Raw genomic sequence first — 22400 nt, forward strand, 5'->3', positions numbered from 1 at the left:
GGAATCACAAAGAGAAGTCAAGAGGAATATATCATTCAAAGCTATTAACGTCTATAACACGATCCCCGTCATCATCACCGACAACAGATAGGATAAAGTGTCTCTGTAAAGTGTCAACCAGGTGAACCATGCGTCTGTAAAACAAATACACCGACCAAACAGGCATGACATTTTATAACAGCATTTTCTCCAACTTGTTTTTTTATGACCAACTTGTTTATAGCTTCTACTTGATATCTCAATGCTAACTGAATCTAAACCTGCATAAACAGGTATCAAAGATCAATCTCTATACAGAAGGCGGGATCAATCCAAATAAAAGAACATAAAAGACCTCTCCCTCTCCATCAGGATACTGAGAAAAACACCATCAGAAGAAGGCCACCCATCCTATTCCTATGCACCTCCAAGGCGTACAAGTAAACAGTCATGAGAGGTGGTACGATGCAATGCAACAACATACACGATAAACAAGCAGAAAGTTTTTCTTTTCTTTTATTTTTTTACTTTCCCCATTTTTCCATTGGTTTCTCAACCAAGGGTAGAAGGGGAAGAAGGTGAAGGAGTGGCATCCACACCAGATAATGCAAAAGATGGCAACAGCCACCCGTTCCTCTTGGCATGTTCCACATAGAACCTAAACTTCTCCCCTGCATTTGGAATGTCGAGAGCCAGATCATCAAGCCCATCCCTGATCCTGACAAAGCCTTTTGTCATCTGGTTAATGGTGATCAGTCCTTCTCCGAAGCACTCCTGCAGCAGATCCAGCATCCTGTCATTCTTCTTTTCCATGGCCATAACCAGCGCCTTCTTCACAACCTCATGGTTAAAGAATGGCATCCCAAGGTCACGGATGCATTGGCAAGCTTCACTAACCACACCTCCGCTTTCATACTCCTCCAGAAGCTTCGTTATCTTATCCTTGGCATCCTCAACCGCCCAACCAGTGCCACCTCCCCAGCACCTCAAGATCCTTTCACCTGCATGACGGGCAGCAACAAGTGACCGGGCCATGTGAACGGTCTCGCTCCCACTACAATTGGGTGGCAGCTTGCTGCTAATCTCATCCAAATTTAGTGGGACCAGGACATCATCGATTACTGCTCTGGCCAGGAAGAATGCTAGCTCATTTGAGGCATCCAATATGTCTAACGCTGTATCCTCCGCAGATTCCAGAAGCATGACAAACCCATTAACCATGTCCTCAGTTGAGAAAATCTCTGTATGTAGTGATGATAGCAGAACGGATGCCATTTCTTTCTCCCTGTTCTTCCTGTCCATGGCAAGGGTGATCAGCTTCTTGAGGAAAATAGGGTTGAATTCTGGAGCTGCTAAATCTTCAAGGCTTCTGATGAGTTCGGGTATGTCATCTGATAGAAAATATTCATGAATGATGGTCACAGCCTCTTCCTTGAACTCTCTCAGACGTTTGTCATCATCTTCTTCTAACTTACCACCTTCACCTGATGGTTTGAGAAACGAAGGATCTAGCCATCCCTCAGAAATTGCCTTTGAGACCATAGACTGGAATAAGGCTTTTGCAGATGGGATGTCAAGAGAAAGGTCATCAAGGCTCTCAGCAAGCCGGCCAAATCCTTTAGCCATCTGACTAGAACTTATGAGGCCCTCTTCTGCTGCTTCTTTCAACAGTTCTAACATATGCACCTCTGCTGCTTGGATTTCCATGGCAAGGACTAGAGCTCTCTTAACAACCTCATGATGGAAGAACGACACCCCTAATTCTCTTATACACCTGCAGGCCTCTGCAGCATCACCACTCTCGACGTATTCCCTCAATAAATCTGCCATCTTTTTCTTGACCTCCTCAACTGTGACGTGGGTGCTGCCACCCCATCTTCTTTCCACAAATTCTGCATGGTGAGGAGCTGAAAGGTAGCTTTTTTCAGCAGTTTGTATAACTTGAAGTCCTTTTGAGGTTTCTGGGAGCGTTTTCTTTGCTCTGGTCAGGAATGCTGGAGGGAGGATGTCATCAACTACTGCACGTGCAATAAACAATGCCAGGATATCAACTGCATCAAGTATGTCAAGCGCCAAATCATCAGCAGATTCAAGAAGCAGTACGAATCCTTGGCTGATCTGGGCTGAGCTGATCACGTCAGCATAGAGAGCAGAGAGCAAAACAGAAGCCATTTCCTTCTCCTTATCATGCCTATCCATGGCCATGGAGACAAGCCTCTTAACAAAGTAATGATGATACTCACTTGACCCTAGGTCTCTGAGATCAGATGCTGCTAACTCCACACCACCAGTGCTGAAGTACTCCTCTATGATAGAAACCACTACTTTCTTATATTCATCGAAGGGATCAGAGACGGTAGTGCCTATGAGATGATATGGTTCCTGGAGGAAATCAAGAAGATAAAATAAATATGATTGCATGAGATTCCATTCCACTACAGTGAGCTTTAGCAAGTGGAACTACAAGTGTTCGTTGAAGCTCCTGACAATGAGAATAGATAATTCACCTACTTAGAAAATGACATAATAAAATGACAAAGCTGACTGCAAGTGAGAATGGCTAAGACCTCTCCACTGTCGTAGTTTGGATCATTCCGATCAACACATGAATCGCCATCAGTGTCAAGTAGTTTACCCCACGTGCCCTTGCCACCAGCACCATCTATCACCATCATTTTAGAGGAGGAACAAGTTATCAACATAGGCAAATACGTAATTTCTGGTTGAGGACTACCAAATCTATTGCTAATTGAAAATTATTAAGAAAATAAGCAGAGAGAACAGAAATGCAAGGGATTGCTGATTGGGGACAATGGAAATCTAAGAACATTGATAGGTAAAGATCATTAATCAAATAAGCAGTAGGAAACAGTCCATAGCTTCTGTTAACCGTAACTTCTAAACAAAACATGAGCTGCAGAAGTTGATCCACCAAACACTGCTTCCTATTTATAGTCAACAATCTAATTTTTATGGTCTAAGAGTTGAATCTATATAGACACCCTGCATGTTCCTATATTACCGTTCAACAACCTCCAAAATTTCATATATTAGTGTTCAATAAACCTCCATTTTAGATAGCGTGCATGCCAGGATGAATCCCAACAAGCGGGCCACATACATAAGTGGATGCATATTCGATCCATCACTGGCTTGGCTTTCCTATAACTTGTGGGCATCTCAGTCCCTTATAAAACTGGCACCACCTATTTGTAACTTTGTATGCCTATCCATCTGTTTGTGTAACATAAAAGGATAATGTTGGGCAACACTTTTACTATTTTGTTTGTATCCTACCATTTAGCTTTTCGATGGTAGGATGTTTTACACCCTATATTAAATCCTTGTTACTGTTACTCATCACAAAAAAAATAATGGTACACAAGAAACCGCGCATACATCTAAAAAGGTGTTTAACCAAGGAAAACAATATGTTGTAGGCTCGTCTATCAAAACTCCAACTGAAACATCTTGAAGTATTCAACGAGGGGATGTCAGAAGTTCGGGCACAAGGAATGTAATATTAGCTCAACACACAAAAAGCAACAACGAGTTGCACTGGATGATAAATGACTGGGATTATCGATAAAAAAAATGACTAGAATAAGTAATAAACAGGAAACAATGCAAACACAGTTAAATTTGGACAGAGTTAAATCCATCTACGTGCACAAACTCATCGGCCAATATATTGCAACTGAAATGTTACGTTGGTGGCCAGGGATAAGCAACGAGAAGGCAATTGGATTTGGAGCAAAGAAAATACGTTGAAACCCAAGAGCTCACCCTTCTTCACGCGCGGAAGCTTTCCAGAGTGTGACCTGCGCACGTGCCTGACAGCAAATCCAAGCGAGGGAGCTCTCCCACCCGTGGAAATCTTTATCTGATGTTCAGAGAGTAACGATGAAGGGGATTTGGGTGACGAGGATAGAACCTCCGCATTCTGCGATGCTTGTCTTAACAATTTCCTCTGCTCATCGGTCAGAAAACCCTCATTTGAAGCCATTTACTATCAGGAAGTCAAGAGAAAAAATGATGACAGTCAGACTAACAGAGTTGAACATTTTTATCACCAAATATAGGGTTTCCGTTTGTTTGGCACAGATTTTATACAAATCAATACCCCAAAACGGATAGACCTTACAAACGGAAACAGTAATTGCAGGTGAAATAGTAGTAGAGTCTAAGAACTTTACCTTGTAGATGTACAGAAGCGACGCGTAAAAGGAAAAGTGTAAGTAAGAAAAACCTCTGCACTTCAAGTAGATAAAACCAGTGAGTAAGAACCCTAATCCAACATTGAAGTTGCAGAGATCTTTCTTGAAAAAAAAAAGCTTCTGCCCTTGGCCCGGATCTCGAGCCAAGCCAGGAGAAGCAATCAGATCTCAGAATCGAAGGAGAAGAAAAGGGAAGAAGAAGAAGAAAGGCGGGTAGAGTTGCAGAAACCCCGGGTAGAAACGCTAGATTGCAGGAAGCAGCAGATCCAGAAGTGGCTCCCGCCCTCGCCCCTGAGTATTGAAGACGACAGAAACAGAAAGGGAGAGGGGAATAGGGGTAGTGGTGAGTGGTGAAGTGAAGAATGAATGAAAGAGTGGCTCCGGGGGGCGGCCGGGGCGGGTCGTCGGAGGGTTTTTATATATATAATCCAAAAGGAGGATTGATTGAGGATTCAGTTACTTGTACACGTCACCGGGAGTTTTGAGTATATCTCTTCATGTCTCCACGTGGCGACGGCAGTAAAGTTGAGATGGCTGTGCTGGTCCCGTCCCGCCGTTAGGGTTTTTCTCTACTTGATATTACCAAAATGACCCTACTTATAATTACAATTATGGCTTCAGAATTTTTCTTTTTCTTTTCTTTTTTTGGTTTGTGATGTTGTTTGTTTGGTTGGGTTGGGGTATCCACTATCCACTCTCCGCTGGGGAAGAGAGATTAGATGATGAACTTTTATTGTACACCGTTGATCCATGCACAATCACACCTTAGATCCATCATCTATCGGAAAATCAATCACTTTGTACATTTTGTAGAATGAATGATGAATACGATCATCCAGCACTCGCAGAGTCGCAGAGAAGTCGTAGCAAAGAGACCGGGAGCAACAAGTACGGATCTGCCATAACTTAATCGGATAGGGCAGGGAGCATTTTTGGGCCAATTTCCGTCGGTATCAAAGTCAAGAAGATGCTCTCGTTAACTTGACTGGCATCTCAAACAAGTATCTCTACATGCCGCGGGAGACATGCTCAAAAATAATATCGGATCTGCTCCTCACAAAAGGCGCTTCACACCAATTTCACATGCACATCCTATTCGAAATATCTTCAAACAGATCCTGTTCCCTCAAAAATTACTCCCAACAATAAATGATGGTATGCCTCTCCACATATGTATTGAATTGGCTGGAACCATGATTCCCTAAGGCAAAACATTGACAATACCCACGTGTGCTAGCTATCACTCCCAACAGTGTATTCATGGGAGATATCCCCATCTCGAAGCTAACACTTTGATAAGCATATAGTTAGTTCAATTTATCATTCCTGTAGTTAGTTTAATTTATGACTTTTTGATTTAGGTCCTGATTGTTTTTTCTTAATTCTTATTTTTTAAGATGCATTTTTTAATTTTAAAAGAAAAGTGGTTTTTCATTTCCTCTTATTTTTTATCTCAAATATAATCATACAATTTTTTGTTTTCTAATGATACTTTTAAAAAGACAAACAAAAGCTTTTATATACGGGGTCCAAATTCAAAACAACATTCTCTTCATTTAGAGGAAAGAAAAATTCATTAATACCAATATACCTCTTAATATAATTATTGTACTTTTAGATATCAAACTTCAGAGGAAATGAAGAAGCCTTAGAAAAATAAGCACCTCATCCTCATCTTTATTTTTTATTTTTGGTTGGAAGCTGTTATGGAAATTCAAAATTCTATACCATTTCCAAATTTTCATTTAGAAAATATTATGGAAAGGTTTACCAACAAAAGACAAATGTTATCACTGGCTACATCACTTATATTTAAGTTGTTCTCTTTGCTCAGGAAATCCCGAAACCTTACATCAATGTTTTTTTCCACTGTCCCTTGAAAATCAGTTTCTGCAAATTGATGGATGATATGATCCTCTAACAGGTTGTGCAGAACACACTTCCATCCAAAACGAGTGCATAGAGGCTAAACCATATATGAAGGGAAGCCATGTTGGGCCATCAGCCCTTATGATGTAGAACCAAGAACTTTGTTGGCTGGGTTAAAAGCAGCTTCAGATCAAGGAGTGGTTATATTATCGGTCTATAGTGACTCAAAGCGGCTTATCTCTCTTTTGAAGAACATATCTAAGGTTATGTTTGGGAGTGTTTAAAAATAAATGGTTATTCAAAATAAGTGTTTATTTGGGTCATTAAGCACTTATTGGTATTTGGGAAATAAGCCCCGAAATAAGTGATTATTTAAAAAATAAAGACTTATTTTTTAAGCCCAAATTTCTAGTTTTTTTTTTTAAGTGCTTATACGATAAGTACTGATTCAATTTTTTTCTTCTAAAATTATCCCTAGTTGAATTTTATAAAAGTACTTTTATGAAATCACTTTTAAGAAAGTACTTTTATGAAAGCATTTTTACAAGAGTACTCTTAAAAAAACACTTTTAAGAAAGTACCCTTACAACAACACTTTTATGAAAGTACTTTTAAAAAAGTGCTTTCGTAAAAGCATTCATAAAAGTACTTTCGTAAAAGTGTTTTTATAAAAATAATTTATTAAAAGTGCTTCCAAAGGGTGTATTTTGAAAATTTGAAAGAAAATGAAAAACAAAATAGTCATAAATACTTATTAGAGAAAAAGACTACCAAACACTCGATATAAAATAAGAGCTTATTTTAAAAAATAAGCACTTGAGTAAGTTGGATACCAAATACAAATAAATGTTTATTCGAATAAGTACTTATTTTTAAGCACTTATTCAATAAGTACTTATTTTTAATATAAGCACTCCCAAGACTAACTTATGAATTGAGCGACTGCATCAGTTAAAAATAAAAAAATTAGTCAAATTACTGAATAATTTCTCAATTTTATTTTTGTTTCATGTAAATAGATCAGAAAATCAAGCTGCTCATATACTAGCTTATATGGCATGTAAAGCAGAAGTATAACTATTATTATATATAAATAAAACTGCCTTCATTTTTTGAAAAAAAAAAAAGGATCTCCTACCACCAAAACATGTTCCAATATCCTATCAATGATTTTAGGAGATATCATCTTACTATAAAATTGGGCCTACCATAAAAAGTAGGACCTGTTATGTATGGAATATACGGTGTATGATATGTTGGTAGGGTCTGCCTGAGCCATATATAAAGGCATCATATGTGATGGGAAGGCAACATTTGAAATATTGTCGTGGCTATATGCTTGTGAAATTCAAATAATTATTTTTATTTTAATTTTTTCAGTTCCAAATAGTTGGAAAAAGCACACTAACATTACAAATTTACAATTTAGAACTTCTGACCTGGAAAACATATAAACACATATCATGAGAATATTGATAATTGCGTGGGCCATCTGATGATAATAAATCACTACAACTCAAAAGTGGGCCACACCCACAACACATTAATCAACATAAATAATTCATCAATGCAGTTTTTTTTTTTTTTTTTAATTTTTACATTAATCAAAAATATGACCACGATGTTTGGCTCTATTTATTTGGATCCAAATTGAAGCTAGGCACAAAGGATTAATTCCGTTTATAATTTATCCTTCTTAAAGATGAGAGTATCTACTATCTCCCTTTCCCCTTACTTAGATTTTGCACTATAAGATGCGTTCGTTGACGCAAGCGGACATTCCGTAAATTTCCCTAACGGCTGAAGCTGAAGATGCATGGATTGATTTTAATTTTCTCGAATATTTTATTTCATTTACTTCTGTGGGTCAATAGGCAATCCGGTTCAGCCACTTCAGCCGTTGAATTTCCAAACCACCGGTTAATATTTTATAGTGAATTTCCGGTGATGATTGAAGAAGTTAGGGCTAAGGAAGAGACATGCCAACCACTTTGTGTAATTATTTTTGTCCTGTCAAGTAATCTACTAATTAATCTGCTAACTGGTAATTAAGCACTACTGGTGAATACCTGTGTGGAAGCTATAACATTCCATCAATAATGCAACGCTTGATGCATCTGCTCTAAAGGGAGATGCGTCTTCGAATAAATATAAATAAAGGTGATAGAGAATCGATTGCCCTACAGCTACAATCAACACATCTAATATAATTAAGCCCATATAATTGAGGGTGGGCTTTGTTTTCTTCAATTGAATAATTCCTAACATAGAAATTAATAGTCCATAAGCTGATCGGTGTTATTTAAGTTAGAACTTTAGATTTAATCAAGGCCACAAGGCCCACAACTGCATATGCCGGACCTATCGATCCCTACCCTAGCTACATGGAGATTTTATGAATTATGATATATTTGGATTTTGTAACATCAACCTTCATATGATTGCAAAGCTGTCATCCTTTGCTTCGAAGCTTGCAATAAAGAAATATTTTATTACCAAAGAAAGGGGTCGGGGTTGCAGAAAATGTCATCTCTACAGTCTACAGTTTACGTTACCGTTTTATATATTGTTTGGACACTTATTATATATTTCTTGGGGTTCGATCGTTCATAAGCAACTGCAAATTATATAAGCAACTGGCCTTCATCTTTCATAAGCAATTGCAATTTATATATTTTTTTGGGGTTGATCGTTCATAAGCAACTTCAAATTGTATAAGCATAAGCAATTGCAAATTATATCTTTTTTGGGTGTTCTCTATTGTGAATGGTTTTATATTTTTTAGGTTATGTTTGGTTTGAAGAAAAAGATAAATAAAAAAAGGAAAACCTATATAAAATTTTTAAAGGTTTTCCTACATTTTTCTTTCTTTCTCTATCTTTCCTTTAAACCAAATATACCCTTAAATAAAAATAACTGTTACATCAGCAAAAGTAATATTAATATATTACTTTTAGTGTTAAGGCAGTTGTATTTTTCTATAAAAACAAACAATTCATATATATATATATATATATATATATATATATATATATATATTTTCTTTAGATTATTACTTCATTGTGCCACAATAACTTGGCTCCGTTTAATCATACTTTCGTTACCCTAATTGCAGATTGGGCCTACCCTAGCCTCAAATTTTCAGTTCAGGTAAATAAAGATCCTCATAATTAACCTGAGTTCATGGAAACAAAGAAAGTAATAAAGAGAAAAGTAATAGGGTTTCATACGGAAACAACATCTACTTTCTAAGGTCCGTGAGCCCAGAAGAAACCCATTAAGGGAGATGGTAATGGTGTCATGGTTTTTAAAAACGAATCGGTTAGGGCTCTGGTTATCGATTCGAATGGTTCAATCGATCCATTCTAACAAAAATTTAAAAAAATTAGAAAACAATCAAAATCATTTGAATGATTAATCGGTCAGTTCAGCGGTTTGCTGATCAAAACTAATGGTTTTAAGGGAAAAAACGAGTGGTCCAATTTTGAAAACAGTGAATGGTGCAACTAAAAGGTGTACTACGGGTGCTACATTGATCACTGAACTGATCTCAGGCCTAGTTGTCAACTGAGATAATAGGCTAATAAAGGACCATTATCAATATGTTTCTTCAATTTCACCTCACTCTGCCTTGAGCCCTTCATATGTCAAAATATGTTCCAACTCGAGGTCCTATAAATTATAACAGAGACGTTTTCTTCTTCTTTAATCACATTCATCAACTATAGTCAAGTCAGCCTCCGTCCCTTGAAAGTAGGAATGTCAATGGGTGGGGTTAAATGGTAAATGTAACTTGATCTGATAGAGTCCGGCTATTTAAGGCTAGGTTAGGATTTTGATTCTTTGACTCAAATTGGATTTGAGTTTTGATTCTTGACCTGAGTAGGGTTTGAGTTTTGGTTGATCCACCCCAGCGGGTCATGATATCTTGCATAGTTGCATATATATCAAGTATTCCTGCAAATTTTTGACTTCTAATTTTAGACTTAAAGTTTATAATTTATTTATATATTGATTTTGATTTTTTTTTAAATGAAAAAAATAACACCTTAAGATCTATTAAACAATTTCCTTATTTAAATTAATATATTTTAGGTCTTCAAAATGTATAAAAAATACATTTAAAATTATACGAGTAGAATTGGGTCAAAATCAAGTTAAACCCTATGGGGTCGGGTTGAATTCGTAATTGAGTATTTTTAGCCAAACATCGGATTGAATTTGGATTGGAGTGCTGAAGGATTGGGTTAGGATAGAAGCAAACATATGTCGAACTCGACCCATTAACATCCCTACTTGAAAGTTGAAACACACACATAACAACAGCTATCTTTAATGAATGAATGACGGAATTACACCTTGTAATACGTTTTTACCCTCATAATTACGTTACAAGAGGTTGGTTCAGCCCATATCAGCGCAGGTCAAGCTCGGGTTGCAGGCTTGGCGCTTATTATCCGGCTCGGACCATGTCTTGTTCTTTATAAGCGTGACTGCGTGAGGTTGAGGAAAGAAATTATACAAAACAGCTAGACCCGGTCATGTAACGGGCCTGAACAGGTGTTAACAACTAAGGGGTGGCCCGTATTAGCTAATAGTGGCTGACTGTGTGATGACATAAGACATTGGTGGAACATGAAGCTTGTTTTACAGAAGTCCTAAAGCAATTTGTTGTTTTTTGTATTTATAAATCCTTTATTCCCTTATGCATCCTCGGATATTCTAAAATGTCCCTAAACCTCCTCTCAACTTTTATTTGTCCTTAAACCGAGTTCAGATCTATACTCCACAGTGTCCTATAGTATATTCCCATTATGTATTGGGAACATCTCTTGATCATGAAAATCAAGACTGATATTATCATGGAGAGATGTTGTTAATGTATGGCGGAGATGTACTGTAGGATACTGTGGGTGCAGATGTGAAATCCCTTAAATCTTCTCTAACTTTTGGGAATAAAAGGACTTGGAGACCCACCCCTTTCGTTGCTTTTAAGTGGATAGAGATATTAAATGATTATTATTCTCATATTAATAGTTAGTTGAATTTTCCTAATTCTAGCTTTACTCCTAAACTGTTAATATGAGTAAATCCCTTTCGTGCCAAGTTTGAGAGTGCTTAAAACTAAATACTTATTCAAATAAATGCTTATTTTAGGTTGTAATTACACCGTTTAAACACTTATATGTTTAAGAAATAAGTATTTATTTTAAAAAAAAGTGATTAAATAATAAATCCAATTTTTTAGCTTTTTTTAAGTGATTAAACAATAACCACATATTCCAATTTCCTTAAACAAAACTATCCCCAATTATTTTTTAATTTTCCAATTTTGCCCTTTAAAGGTAAAAACGAAGGGTGTGACACATCTAGGCTTTCTTCTCCTTTGCCTTCTACAACCAGTGGTGGAACTGGGATAGCTTGGCTGATTACTGCTCTTGTCCATCGAGGTTATCTTCTCCTTTGCCTTTTATTTCGAATTTGTTCTTTCATTTGTTTTCGTTATTTTTCAGTGGTTTTCTGCTCTTCTCCATCTTCTCATTGTTTCACTGCGGGGGTAATCTTCTGGTCTAAATTGGGGTTTTTCCACTACGTCCAGCAGTGGAGATTGGTTACCAACGGCAGAAATCGGTTAGTAGTTTCATGGGTACCCAGTGGAGAGAGAAAGAGAGAGAGCATCACTCACATAAGTTTGAAAAACTCATGACATATTTTAAAAATTTGAAAAAAAAAAACAAAAGAATCATAAATACTTATTAAAGAAAAGACCATCAAACATCTAATATAAAATAGATACTTATTTTTTAAAATAAACATTTAAAAAAACTGAGTATCAAATGCTAATAAATACTTATTCTCATAAGTGCGTATTCAATAAATACTCCTAAACATGATCTTAATATTGAGTAGAGCAATAGAAGGGGTTTATAAGCCCCTTTATCCACAAAAGTTTGGGAAGGTTTAAGACATTTTCAAAAAAATTCGGGGTTTAGAAGCAAATGGAAAAAAGAATAAAAAAAGGAAAATCCAGAGGAGAATTAAAGGAATTTCCATTTTTTCGATCTTTATTGTCCAAGAAGAGCGATACCTACCTACCTAAGAGTTTAGGACTTGGCAAATGGCAGGGTGGGCCTGAATGGCTGAGCTGGGCAGCCCAAATCCATAGAAGGCTCTCTATAAATATTCACCTGTTGAGCCGTTGAGGGTCGAACCAGTTACTTGGAGATAATCACAACCCAATAATTAGGACCCTTAAGGTTGCTTCCTGCTTAGGAAAGTGGAGGCGACTCCTTCAGAGTCCAATAACTTCTTCCTTTCTTTTATCTACTAAACTAATAAAACCAATTGTCATTGATTCCGCCTCATTTGACAGGGAAGAGATAAAGGTTGGCATAAGACATTAGCTTAACTATTAACTATTAGCTTGTGGGGATTGGCAATCTATTTTATTCAACCCTAAGATTTGTGGTCGATGATCAATCTATACACGGAAAAGAAAACTCCGCATTACATGCAACATCGGCACTACTGGACTGGCTGTGCGGCTGTGCCTCTGTTCCTTGTGATAATGGAACGATCTTATAATTAGAGTGACTAGAAATAACGGAACAATGTATATAGAAATAGAGCATTGATTAGGGTGCGCCGTGCTACGTCTACGTGTCGCTTAGGTTGCCGTGCATCCCTTACGTGTTTTTGTGATTTGTCTTTCGCTAACTCAAATAAACAAATATAGTGAGGGACGGACAATGCCAAGTGTTCTGCGGTTAGACACTTCATTTGCCACGTGTTAAGTTTCAGTATGGATAGATACATAGATCCAAAGCCTGTTGCCTGCGAATCTGGCATCCTCGAAAGAATTGAGAATTGAGAATTCTCTATCAATTCTCTCACTCACCACTCTTTCCGTTTAACCGCAATGTATGGTTAAATCTGTTACCGTAGTTAAGAGAGGTATAGGGAGAAGGAGGACTCCCCTCTCACCTGGCACAGCAGCTCCATATATAATGGGAAAAGAAGTCTGCTACCACTCCGCCTCGGAGACACCTCATGCTTTAAAACGTATAGAGGAGGATAGAGAAGCAATTGAACAAGAGAGGAAAAAAAATTCCTTTCTTTTATTGCCAATTTTCCCCCAACTTTTCCTCTCGGATCTCTTATCACAATTCATTTGCTTAAATCGCTTTTCAATTTCACAATAAAATCTCAAAGGTTCACGTCTGTGACCAGATTCTCATCCTTTTCTCCTTCTTCTGCTTCTTCTTCTTCAATTCCAGCCCAAAATCGTTTCTTTCTTCCGGATAAATAGGGATTTTCAAAGAATTCACAGATGCGGTTGGATTTCGAGGAATATTCGTCGACTCTGGAATGTAATTCTCGTTTCCAATTTCTTTATTCTTGATCCGTAACGATCGGGAAGCAGGGGCCTGAAAACTTCTGATCTCTTCTGTTGACGGGTCGGTTGTTTGAAGTTGTATGATAACGATTTCACTTATATATTGTGAAGGGAAACTCTTTGTGGAGTTTGGATTTAGAAGTCTGGAAGAAATCCGTGTTTCTTTTTTGCTAGTTTTCTTTGTAAAAAGTGATAATCTATAAGCCCCTGTTTTCCAGCTTTTAATTTGATTCCCTTTTTTCCCTGTTTGTTAGATTGAATCTGGCTAAGTTGTGTTACTGTTCTCAATTTGATAATCTCGAAATATATGAGAAACAGTGAAGTGAAACGATGAAAACATAAAAATAAAAGCCTTTTTCTTTTTTTTTTTTGTTTTTTTTCCTAGTTTCTTTGGTTGCAGAATATCCCTTTTTTTCTCAGTTTACTGTTTTTCTTTTCCCAATTTTTTCTATCCCTCTATGTGTATGATTCTCTTTTTCTCCTTTTCTTACGCGTATGTGTGTATGTGAATATCCTGGTTTTGGTCTCTTTCTTCTTCTTGATTTGGCCGTTCCGACTGGTTTTGCGGAGTTTTGGTCATCATGCATCATCAAGAAACATTCTCAAGGGTCAGCCTACGTCACTTTTTTTCCATCTTTTCTTGTTCGTTTCTTGGTACGTTTTTTCAAGTTAATTCGATCCGTTTTTTTTTTTTCTACTGCAAATTCATATATTTGGTTAATCGGTCCTTATATACTGTCTATTATCTATTGCAGATCGTTTTCTTTTCTCCATCGCGCCGAGCTTGTGAATTGGCTCTGGATTTTCTTTTCCTTTTAGCTGGGTCTTTTGTTAGTCTAACATGTTGCGGAGTTTTATTATGATTTGTTCAAAATGGAAATGTTTTACAGCTTAGTTGGATTAATTTTTGCAATGTTAATGGCGATGCCGATCGATTCATTTCAATCTTTTTCTCTTTAACTTTTCCTTATTCTCATTTTCTTTTCATTTCCCGTTCTTTGGCTGTTGTAGACGGTCTGTGACACCATTGCTCTTGATTTTATACATCTAGGTTTGAGAATGGAAGTTAATTGATCAGCCTAGTACATAGTGTGGATACTTCTGCCTAAGGCGTTCACTATATATAACAAAAACAAGGAACCTGATGGTTTAATCCAGTTGGAAGAAAGAGTAGTATCGAAATAGAATTCTGTTTGGGAAATTTCCAACAGTTGAGATCTTCATCATCTTCTTCTTCTCGGCCAAGCTCGGGCACTGCGAGCTTTGGCAGTGCCCATGGACGCCACAGCGAGTGGAGCCCCTTCGGTGCATTACCATAACATCGTCGACCCACCTGTAGCTGCTCTTGTTGTCCCTCCTTTACCAACATTTCAACGCCAACAACGCCATTGTTTCGGAGAATCTACACCAGGAGAATTCCCCTTGGCAGCTAACCCCTCCATCGTTCTCCATGTCCTTACGGACTGTAATTTGGACCCTCAAGATCTTGCGAAACTTGAGGCAAGTTCCCTGTTTCTGTTCTGTTTCATGATGAAGCAATTTCTCTTCACTAGAATTGATAATGCTGCTGATTGGGTTACTGTGGTTGCTGCTGGCAGGCAACATGCTTCTTCTTCAGGCAACCTGCAAACTTCGCCCCCGATTATGAGCTTTCCATATCGGAGCTCGCTGCTCTGGACATGTGCCAGAAAAGAGCCATATTTAAACCGATGACGGTAGAGGAACGAGAAGTTCTGAAACAGAGGTGTGGGGGGTCATGGAAGCTAGTCCTGAGGTTTTTGCAGGCTGGAGAGGCATGTTGCAGGAGGGAGAAATCACAGGCAATAGCAGGTCCAGGTCATAGTATTGCTGTGACATCAAAAGGAGTTGTTTATTCATTCGGGTCCAACGGTTCTGGCCAGCTTGGGCATGGCACCATGGAAGAAGAATGGCGGCCTCGCCAAATCAGGTCAATAAAATCCCCCATTCGTCTAAAATGAGCTCTAGATAAGAAAACAACAAACATAAAAAAGAGAAAGGTAAAGAACGATTGAATCCCATTAGTGATCTGCAGGTCTCTGCAAGGCATTCGGATTATCCAAGCGGCAGCTGGTGCTGGCAGGACGATGCTGATTAGTGATGCTGGGCGTGTTTATGCCTTTGGAAAGGATTCATTTGGGGAAGCTGAGTATGGGGTTCAAGGAACCAAATTCGTTACAACCCCACAGCCTGTAGAGTCCTTGAAGGACATATTTGCCGTTCAAGCTGCGATTGGGAACTTCTTCACAGCTGTTCTTTCCAGAGAGGGTAGAGTATATACATTCTCTTGGGGCAGTGATGCCAAACTCGGTCATCAAACTGACCCCAATGATTTGGAGCCTCATCCTCTCTTGGGCCCACTAGAGAACATTCCCGTGGTGCAAATCGCAGCTGGGTACTGCTACCTTCTAGCTCTGGCCTGTCAACCCGGTGGAATGTAAGCTTTCACGCATTAATAATAATAATAATAATAATAATAATAATAATTCATATTGTTGTCTTGAGTGTTGTGTCAACCTGACTGCAGATGGTTGGTTTAATTGGGTTTTGGTTGCTATTTCCTGCCTCACATGATCAGGTCTGTATATTCAGTGGGGTGCGGCTTGGGGGGAAAGCTTGGACATGGTTCAAGAACCGACGAGAGATACCCTCGGTTGATTGAACAATTTCGGGCTTTGAATCTTCAACCAATTGTGGTTGCTGCTGGTGCTTGGCATGCTGCTGTAGTGGGGCGGGATGGAAGGGTCTGCACCTGGGGGTGGGGGCGCTATGGGTGCTTAGGTCATGGGAATGAAGAGTGTGAATCAGTTCCTAAGGTGGTTGAAGCCTTGAGCAAGGTGAAAGCAGTTCACGTTGCCACAGGGGATTACACAACCTTTGTGGTGTCTGAAGATGGTGATGTCTACTCATTTGGGTGTGGAGAATCGTCTAGTCTGGGGCACAACACTGGGGCTGCTGATGGCCAGGTCTATACTTGTTATAATCCTTCATCAATTCTTTCTTCATAACTAGAGTGCATGTGAATTGCTTTGTATGCATTTGTGCTTGTCTGTGTGGTTAATGCTATTGCTGGGAAGAGATCAGGAGAGCTACAAAATAAATTCCAAATTGGACTGATATATTGATTGATTGATTGGGTGTGCCCTGTGTGTTGTTATTTACAGGGAAGGCATACTAATGTGTTAAGCCCAGAGCTTGTGACATCACTGAAGCAGGTGAACGAACGGGTGGTGCAAATTAGCTTAACCAATTCCATATATTGGAATGCCCATACATTTGCGCTAACGGAATCTGGGAAGCTATATGCGTTCGGTGCAGGGGACAACGGACAGCTTGGAATACAACTTGTTGCCGACCAGAATGAGAGGGGGAATCCGGAGCGTGTTGATATTGATCTAAGCTAACCATTACTTGCTTGCCGTCAGATCGTTTAGTTGGTCAACATCACTTGATATCTCATTTGGTTTCTAATCTCTTTGTTTATTTTGTACATAGTATGTACAGTGAAGGACCAATGTAGGGAAGGGGGCGCCTCAAGTGAGAGCTGAACCAAAAAAAAAAAAAACACGAATGGATAGCCTCAAGCAGTTAATAGCTGATACACTTTGTCAAGATTGTTTTATAACTTATACTTCTCTTCAAATCTTCAGCTTCAGTTGGTTATTCCCACTTGCGTAGTTTAGAAGTGGGTGGCCTTAGTTCCGTCGCCGGTTTGGCTGTAGGTCGAGTAGACATGTGGGTGGATATGGTATTCTATACTCTATAGTTGGGCATTAACTGGGTTCATTGCTCCTAGGCCGATTGCGTGGGCTCTCTCTCTCTGTGTCTTCTCTTGTTTGGCGATTTTTATTGCATGGTCTGATATTTAACTGAATGGGATTAATTAGCTATTTTTGTGAGCAAATTGACGATTGTTGGGGGTGGGCGATGGTACCGATGTTTTTAGAAGTGTGTCTTTGCTCTCTCACATGAGAAAGTGAGGTATGTGTACAATCATAGGTTTGGATTATTAAATGAGAGATAGGGAGAGCAGACAGAGAGGTGGAGGGGGGAGGGAGTGAGGCGCATAAAGATAGATGGGAGAATTAATGGAGGTTTTATATGGTTGTCTACTTGTCTTCAATTTTTTTTTTTATTTTTTACCGAAAGAAAAGAAAAAAGAAAGCTAAAATCTTCTTATATATGCATATATATAATTTTAAAGAGGAAAACGAAGCTAGTAAATCTTAGGGGTGTCAATGGTATTCGAAAATTTGATTTTGAAATCGAGATTGGACCTAATCGAATTGAATTCGTTATCTAATTGATCGAATTTGGATATCCTATTCTTACTGAATAGTTAATATGATTAATTTGAATATGAATTATTTAATTTTTATATATAATATATAAAATTTTTAAATGTTTTATATAATTTATATATATAATAATTAAATTATATAAATAATTTATATATTGATATTCTTTATATAAATAAAATATTTATTTTATATATTTATTAATTACTTAAAATAATTAATCAATCAAATATTGGAATATTTAATTGAATTTGAATTTAAATATTAATTTTTAATATTTGTCGGATATTGAATTAGATTCAGATATTAAATTTTTTAATCGGATTCGAATTTAGATATTGCTTGATGTAATTCGAATTCGATCCGTTTACCCTTAGTAAAATTGTCTTGAGTTATGATCATATTAATTGGGGTTTGTTTTTGGGTTATTGTAGAATTTGCTGTCTTGAGTCACGATCATATTAATTTTGAAGATAAAGTTTGTGAAATAATGTATTGGGGTTGGGGGGGTTTGTAAAGCTACCCTTGCATGATTTGATTTGAAGGGTATGGTTTTTACTTTCTACTTTGCAGCCAAAGCCATGTCATGCGGTTTTGCATCATTTTATCTCTTTGCTCGTGTCTTTCTATTTATTTAGGAGGATTAGGAAACGTTCTGTAATGGAACAGTGGTACGTTGTCCAGGTCAGGCGTTGCATCACTGTAATTGTGTAATGGTCCATCCCTTTCCCCCTACCCCATAAGGTATAACCCTCGTCCCGCCCTGGCCCAGGTGGCAATGGGGTTTGATGACTTTGATCCCAACTCTCCCCTACAATTAGCTAGATACTCTATCAACTGAACTACCACTTGTCAGTTGGTATCTTAGCCATTTTAAACCTGGACCAACGTGCCCAAGTTACGGCACTTGTGGAATTCTAAATAAATCTCGTAGTATGATTTTGCTATTTTTCATCCATGGATCCAAGAGATATATATATATATATATATTAAAGGAAGGTCTTCAGGCAACAGCTCTCACCCTTCAAATAATTAGCATTGTAAAATTTTAATAGATAGAATCTTAGAAGAGTTTAAACTCTCTTAAAAAAATATATTCACTTACAAAAAAGTGATTACTCCGTTCTCTTGAAATTCACACACGTAGCATCCTAATCTTTAAAAAGTGGCCACTTCAAATGTTATGGTAGTAACTGAGTTTTATTCAAACACAACCATTTCAAAAGTAATGATTAAACAAATAATTTAACTTAAAAATATTCAAAATATTAAATAGATAAAAATAAAAATAAATAAAATTCATAAAAATGACTAAACAACTAATACAAATGATGTGAGTTTCATTCTTTTAGATGAAATAGTTTGTTTATTAATTGCAAACTAAATTTAACTTTTTTTTTGGAAGCGTAACCTATGTTAGTTTTTCTAATTTAATTTTTTATAGTAAAATAGTAAATTTCAAATTAAATGATACTGTAGTTGTCCCTTAATATGGGGTCAATGTCTAGATAAAACATGATAATCTCTTAAATCAAATAAAAAGCCTAAGCTAAGGCCTTGTTCACTTTTCGGCAAGTTACATATCCGAGTAAATGCAGTTAGTTACCTGGGTAAGTTTTTCTTGGGAAACACTTACCTGAATAAGTGCATTTACCCATGTTCTTTTATTTTTCATGTAAATAAGACAATGACCATTTTAGCCATAAATATCCATTATTAAAAAGAGCATTTTTGTCCCATTCAAGTGTTGGCAACCTTCCCCCTAGGTGGGAAAGTTATTTACCCACCTAGGAGATAGATATCACTTACCCTAGTAAGTGGTACCTAGGAAAATAAACTTTCCCTAGTCCCCAAGTGAATTTGAAAAAAGAACAAGGGATTCTTGGTTCCCCTCTCTCAAAATCTCAAAAAAAAAATACCTCCAAAATGTCTAATATAAATAATTTAAAAAATTAAAATAAATCAGATTAATGGTCCCATACTTAGTACGTACGGGGGTCATTCCTAGTACGAAAATAAAGGGATCTAGCTCATTGTATTGGAACCCAAACATTTGACTCACTTTTGGCAACAAAGAATAAATAGTACATAAAATAAATAAAACATGAAAACCAGAGTAGAAGAATATTGCACTGAGCTTGAGCCAGATCCATAGGAGGGGACAGAGTGGATTCACCGAGTTAATCAATCAATGTGGAGTTAAATGGTAAATCCAACCTACAAGCTAAGCGCATGGAGAATTCAGCAGAATGGGGTGAGTCTAGCAAAACGAATTCTGAAACGTTGGTAATTAGCCATTTCTCATGTTGCATCATATCCTGAATTCATGAGTCCTGCTGATGGGATCTAAGTTCAACTAGGGTCGGTCTAGGGAAGCTCACTAGAATCATTCTGCAACTTGTTATTCCCCAGAACTCATCTTCCTTTCCCCTCTTGGGTTTCAAGTTTCAACATCCCGTGTTGCTATCAGTGATGCCTACTTATTGCACTCCTCTCCTTCCTGCTCTTTAATAATGCAGCTTTCACCTTCAAAATTGCCCTCAACTTCTGATATGATTTTGCATCTAGCACTTGCTTGCTTTATGTGATAATAAAATGCCTTTAATCGAAATCAGACACAAGCGTCTGTAATTCTGTATCATATATCATGGTAGAGCAAATAATAGAATCTGGGTTTGGATTAAGAGCAGTCACCTTGTTTGGTTTTGGCCAACCCAACCCATCAAGGAGAATGTTATGTCACTTGCTCTTTAAATCTTATCATTCAGCATTCATTTCCAAATTTCCATCAGCCTTTGGGTGTCACCAGATTGCTTGAATGCATGAAGAAGAGTGGATGTCACTCATCTTCTATTCTTATATATACGGATTGATATAACCATAACACGATGATTGTGGTGGATCAAATGTGAAGTCATGCCTTGCCTCCCTCAAACTGCAATTAATATACAGATGTAAGCACATACTGGGGCCTTCAACTTCAAGCTCAATACACCCCCATTTAAAAAATAAGGGTTTGAGTTTGACCCCTTATAAGTTATAAGCTGGCTGCTGGTAGCAGTTTTGGCACCTGGCATGGCGAATTGGCGATGACGTGCTTCTTCCTAATAAGTAATCGAGTTGCCGGCCAACAGCTAGGGAGATATCTAAAAACAGAAGGCACTTTTTGTTTAATTGACCAACTGACCAACCCTTCTTCATTCATCCATCCATCCACTGCCTTTACGGTTGGACCAACCTGGTCAAGAGAATTCCCAGTCTTTTTTCTTTGCTTAGTGCTAGGTTGCCGGCTCTTAAACCTTCTTTAGCTTTTAATAATAGAAGTAGTCGTCCCATCCCATTTTAGGCTTATCCACTGCTTCATTCAATTCGAGGCTAATCAAATTTTCTGAATAGAGAACTCCATGATGTTAATGATTGACCTTAGGAAATTGGGGAAGCACTCGAGCTAGCAATTGAATCAGCTTCTCAACAATTTTCTTTCTTTGGTTGAAAAGAAGATTCATTCACATTAAGGTAGAAGACAAACAGGACAGCAAGGAATCGGCTTCAGAATAATGGTTGATATATGGAGATGCCTTTTCCTTGAGAGTATAATTTCATATAAATTATAACAACATCAACACTTGTTGATTTTACTTCAACTCATTTCAGCAGAATGAGTGCCAACTGCCAAGGCTACGAATTGGTCATCCCATAAGTCATAGATGATGCTGTTACATGTCCTGGACCGCCATCCATGGATTTTCTCATCCCAAGCCAGGCGAATAGCCTCAGTGCGCTAAAATGAATTGACTCCATTTTCGAACATGACCAAAGGGTGGCCATGAGTCGAGTTTTTTATGAGTTATTGGACGAACTCGGTTAATGAAAAGCTCGATTCAATTTTGTATAAATCAAGTATAGAGTCAAGTTCAAGCCCAATAAAGTTCGGCTTGCGAGTGATACAGAAAACACCCTTTGTAGGGGTATATCAAGAAGGGCGTATCAGCCTATACTCATACTTTTTTTTTTTCGAATCTAGATCAGAGGGGCAGGTTTAAGACCGATCTACCCCCTGAACCACTCGCTGACCAGAAACACCCTTTGTAGGGGTATCAAGAAGGCCCTGATACATGACAATACTATATATATATATATATATATATATATATATATATATATATATATATATATATATATATATATATATACTTCTTATTTTTATATAGCATTTAGTTCATAGTTGAACTCAAGTCAAGTTGAGCTCAAACTTACGAGCTTTTGACTCGAGCCAAATTTGAATTCAAACATCATAGTATATTAACGAACTGAACTCAAATAGCTAGATATTCAACTCAATTCGACTCAAATCCATCCCTAATGACCATGTTTCACGGATCAAAATATCAATACCCCATACCAAAAACTGGGTATTCGATAAAGACTGATGATCTTTTTTTTTTTTTTTTTAATCGGCCCGATAGGGATGCCTTCTATAATCCCAAACTTTCAAAATCCCGTGTTTATCGGCGTATCCATGATTCTCTAATCCCCATGGCCTTAGATTATCCTTGCCAATTTGTCATATTTTACCCTTTTGTAGAAAACAGTCAAAATAAGGGGACCTGGGGCCGGACAGTC

At 37.6% G+C, this 22400-nt stretch overlaps 2 protein-coding genes across 5 annotated transcripts; one reads left to right on the forward strand and one right to left on the reverse strand.

Annotated features, from left to right (window-relative positions):
* Nucleotides 1-13: 13 nt before the first annotated feature.
* On the reverse strand, nt 14-4650 carry LOC148853681 (MA3 DOMAIN-CONTAINING TRANSLATION REGULATORY FACTOR 1-like). The gene is made up of 4 exons (XM_088942018.1): nt 4176-4650; nt 3766-3988; nt 2547-2641; nt 14-2361 (listed from the first exon to the last, which is right to left on the reverse strand). The coding sequence occupies exons 2-4, from the start codon at nt 3983-3985 to the stop codon at nt 532-534; spliced, it is 2145 nt and encodes a 714-aa protein (XP_088798144.1). The 5' UTR covers nt 3986-3988; nt 4176-4650; the 3' UTR covers nt 14-531.
* Nucleotides 4651-12909: 8259 nt separating this feature from the next.
* On the forward strand, nt 12910-17122 carry LOC148853682 (ultraviolet-B receptor UVR8-like). 4 transcript variants are annotated; one of them, XM_088942021.1, is made up of 6 exons: nt 12910-13435; nt 14513-14961; nt 15060-15409; nt 15515-15916; nt 16058-16445; nt 16644-17122. In XM_088942021.1, the coding sequence occupies exons 2-6, from the start codon at nt 14737-14739 to the stop codon at nt 16881-16883; spliced, it is 1605 nt and encodes a 534-aa protein (XP_088798147.1). In that variant the 5' UTR covers nt 12910-13435; nt 14513-14736; the 3' UTR covers nt 16884-17122. The 4 variants fall into 4 exon arrangements, with proteins under 4 accessions (XP_088798147.1, XP_088798149.1, XP_088798148.1 ...); XM_088942023.1 differs by having other exon boundaries at nt 13095-13435; nt 14473-14961; XM_088942022.1 differs by having other exon boundaries at nt 13099-13522.
* The last annotated feature ends 5278 nt before the right edge of the window (nt 17123-22400 follow it).

The sequence above is a fragment of the Nelumbo lutea genome, chromosome 4, assembly GCF_056320005.1.
Source record: "Nelumbo lutea isolate HS-2025 chromosome 4, American lotus-T2T, whole genome shotgun sequence".
Taxonomy (NCBI): Eukaryota; Viridiplantae; Streptophyta; class Magnoliopsida; order Proteales; family Nelumbonaceae; genus Nelumbo; species Nelumbo lutea.

Bases quoted from the DNA above. Each gene is read 5' to 3' on its own strand.
- LOC148853681 (XM_088942018.1), bottom strand. From the start codon at position 3,985: ATGGCTTCAAATGAGGGTTTTCTGACCGATGAGCAGAGGAAATTGTTA. The intron at 2,642-3,765 runs GTGAGCTCTTGG...TGATGGTGATAG, and splicing joins GCTTCCGCGCGTGAAGAAGG to ATGGTGCTGGTGGCAAGGGC. The intron at 2,362-2,546 runs GTCTTAGCCATT...GATTTCCTCCAG, and splicing joins CAAACTACGACAGTGGAGAG to GAACCATATCATCTCATAGG.
- LOC148853682 (XM_088942021.1), top strand. From the start codon at position 14,737: ATGGACGCCACAGCGAGTGGAGCCCCTTCGGTGCATTACCATAACATC. The intron at 14,962-15,059 runs GCAAGTTCCCTG...TGCTGCTGGCAG, and splicing joins AAGATCTTGCGAAACTTGAG to GCAACATGCTTCTTCTTCAG. The intron at 16,446-16,643 runs GTCTATACTTGT...TGTTATTTACAG, and splicing joins CTGGGGCTGCTGATGGCCAG to GGAAGGCATACTAATGTGTT.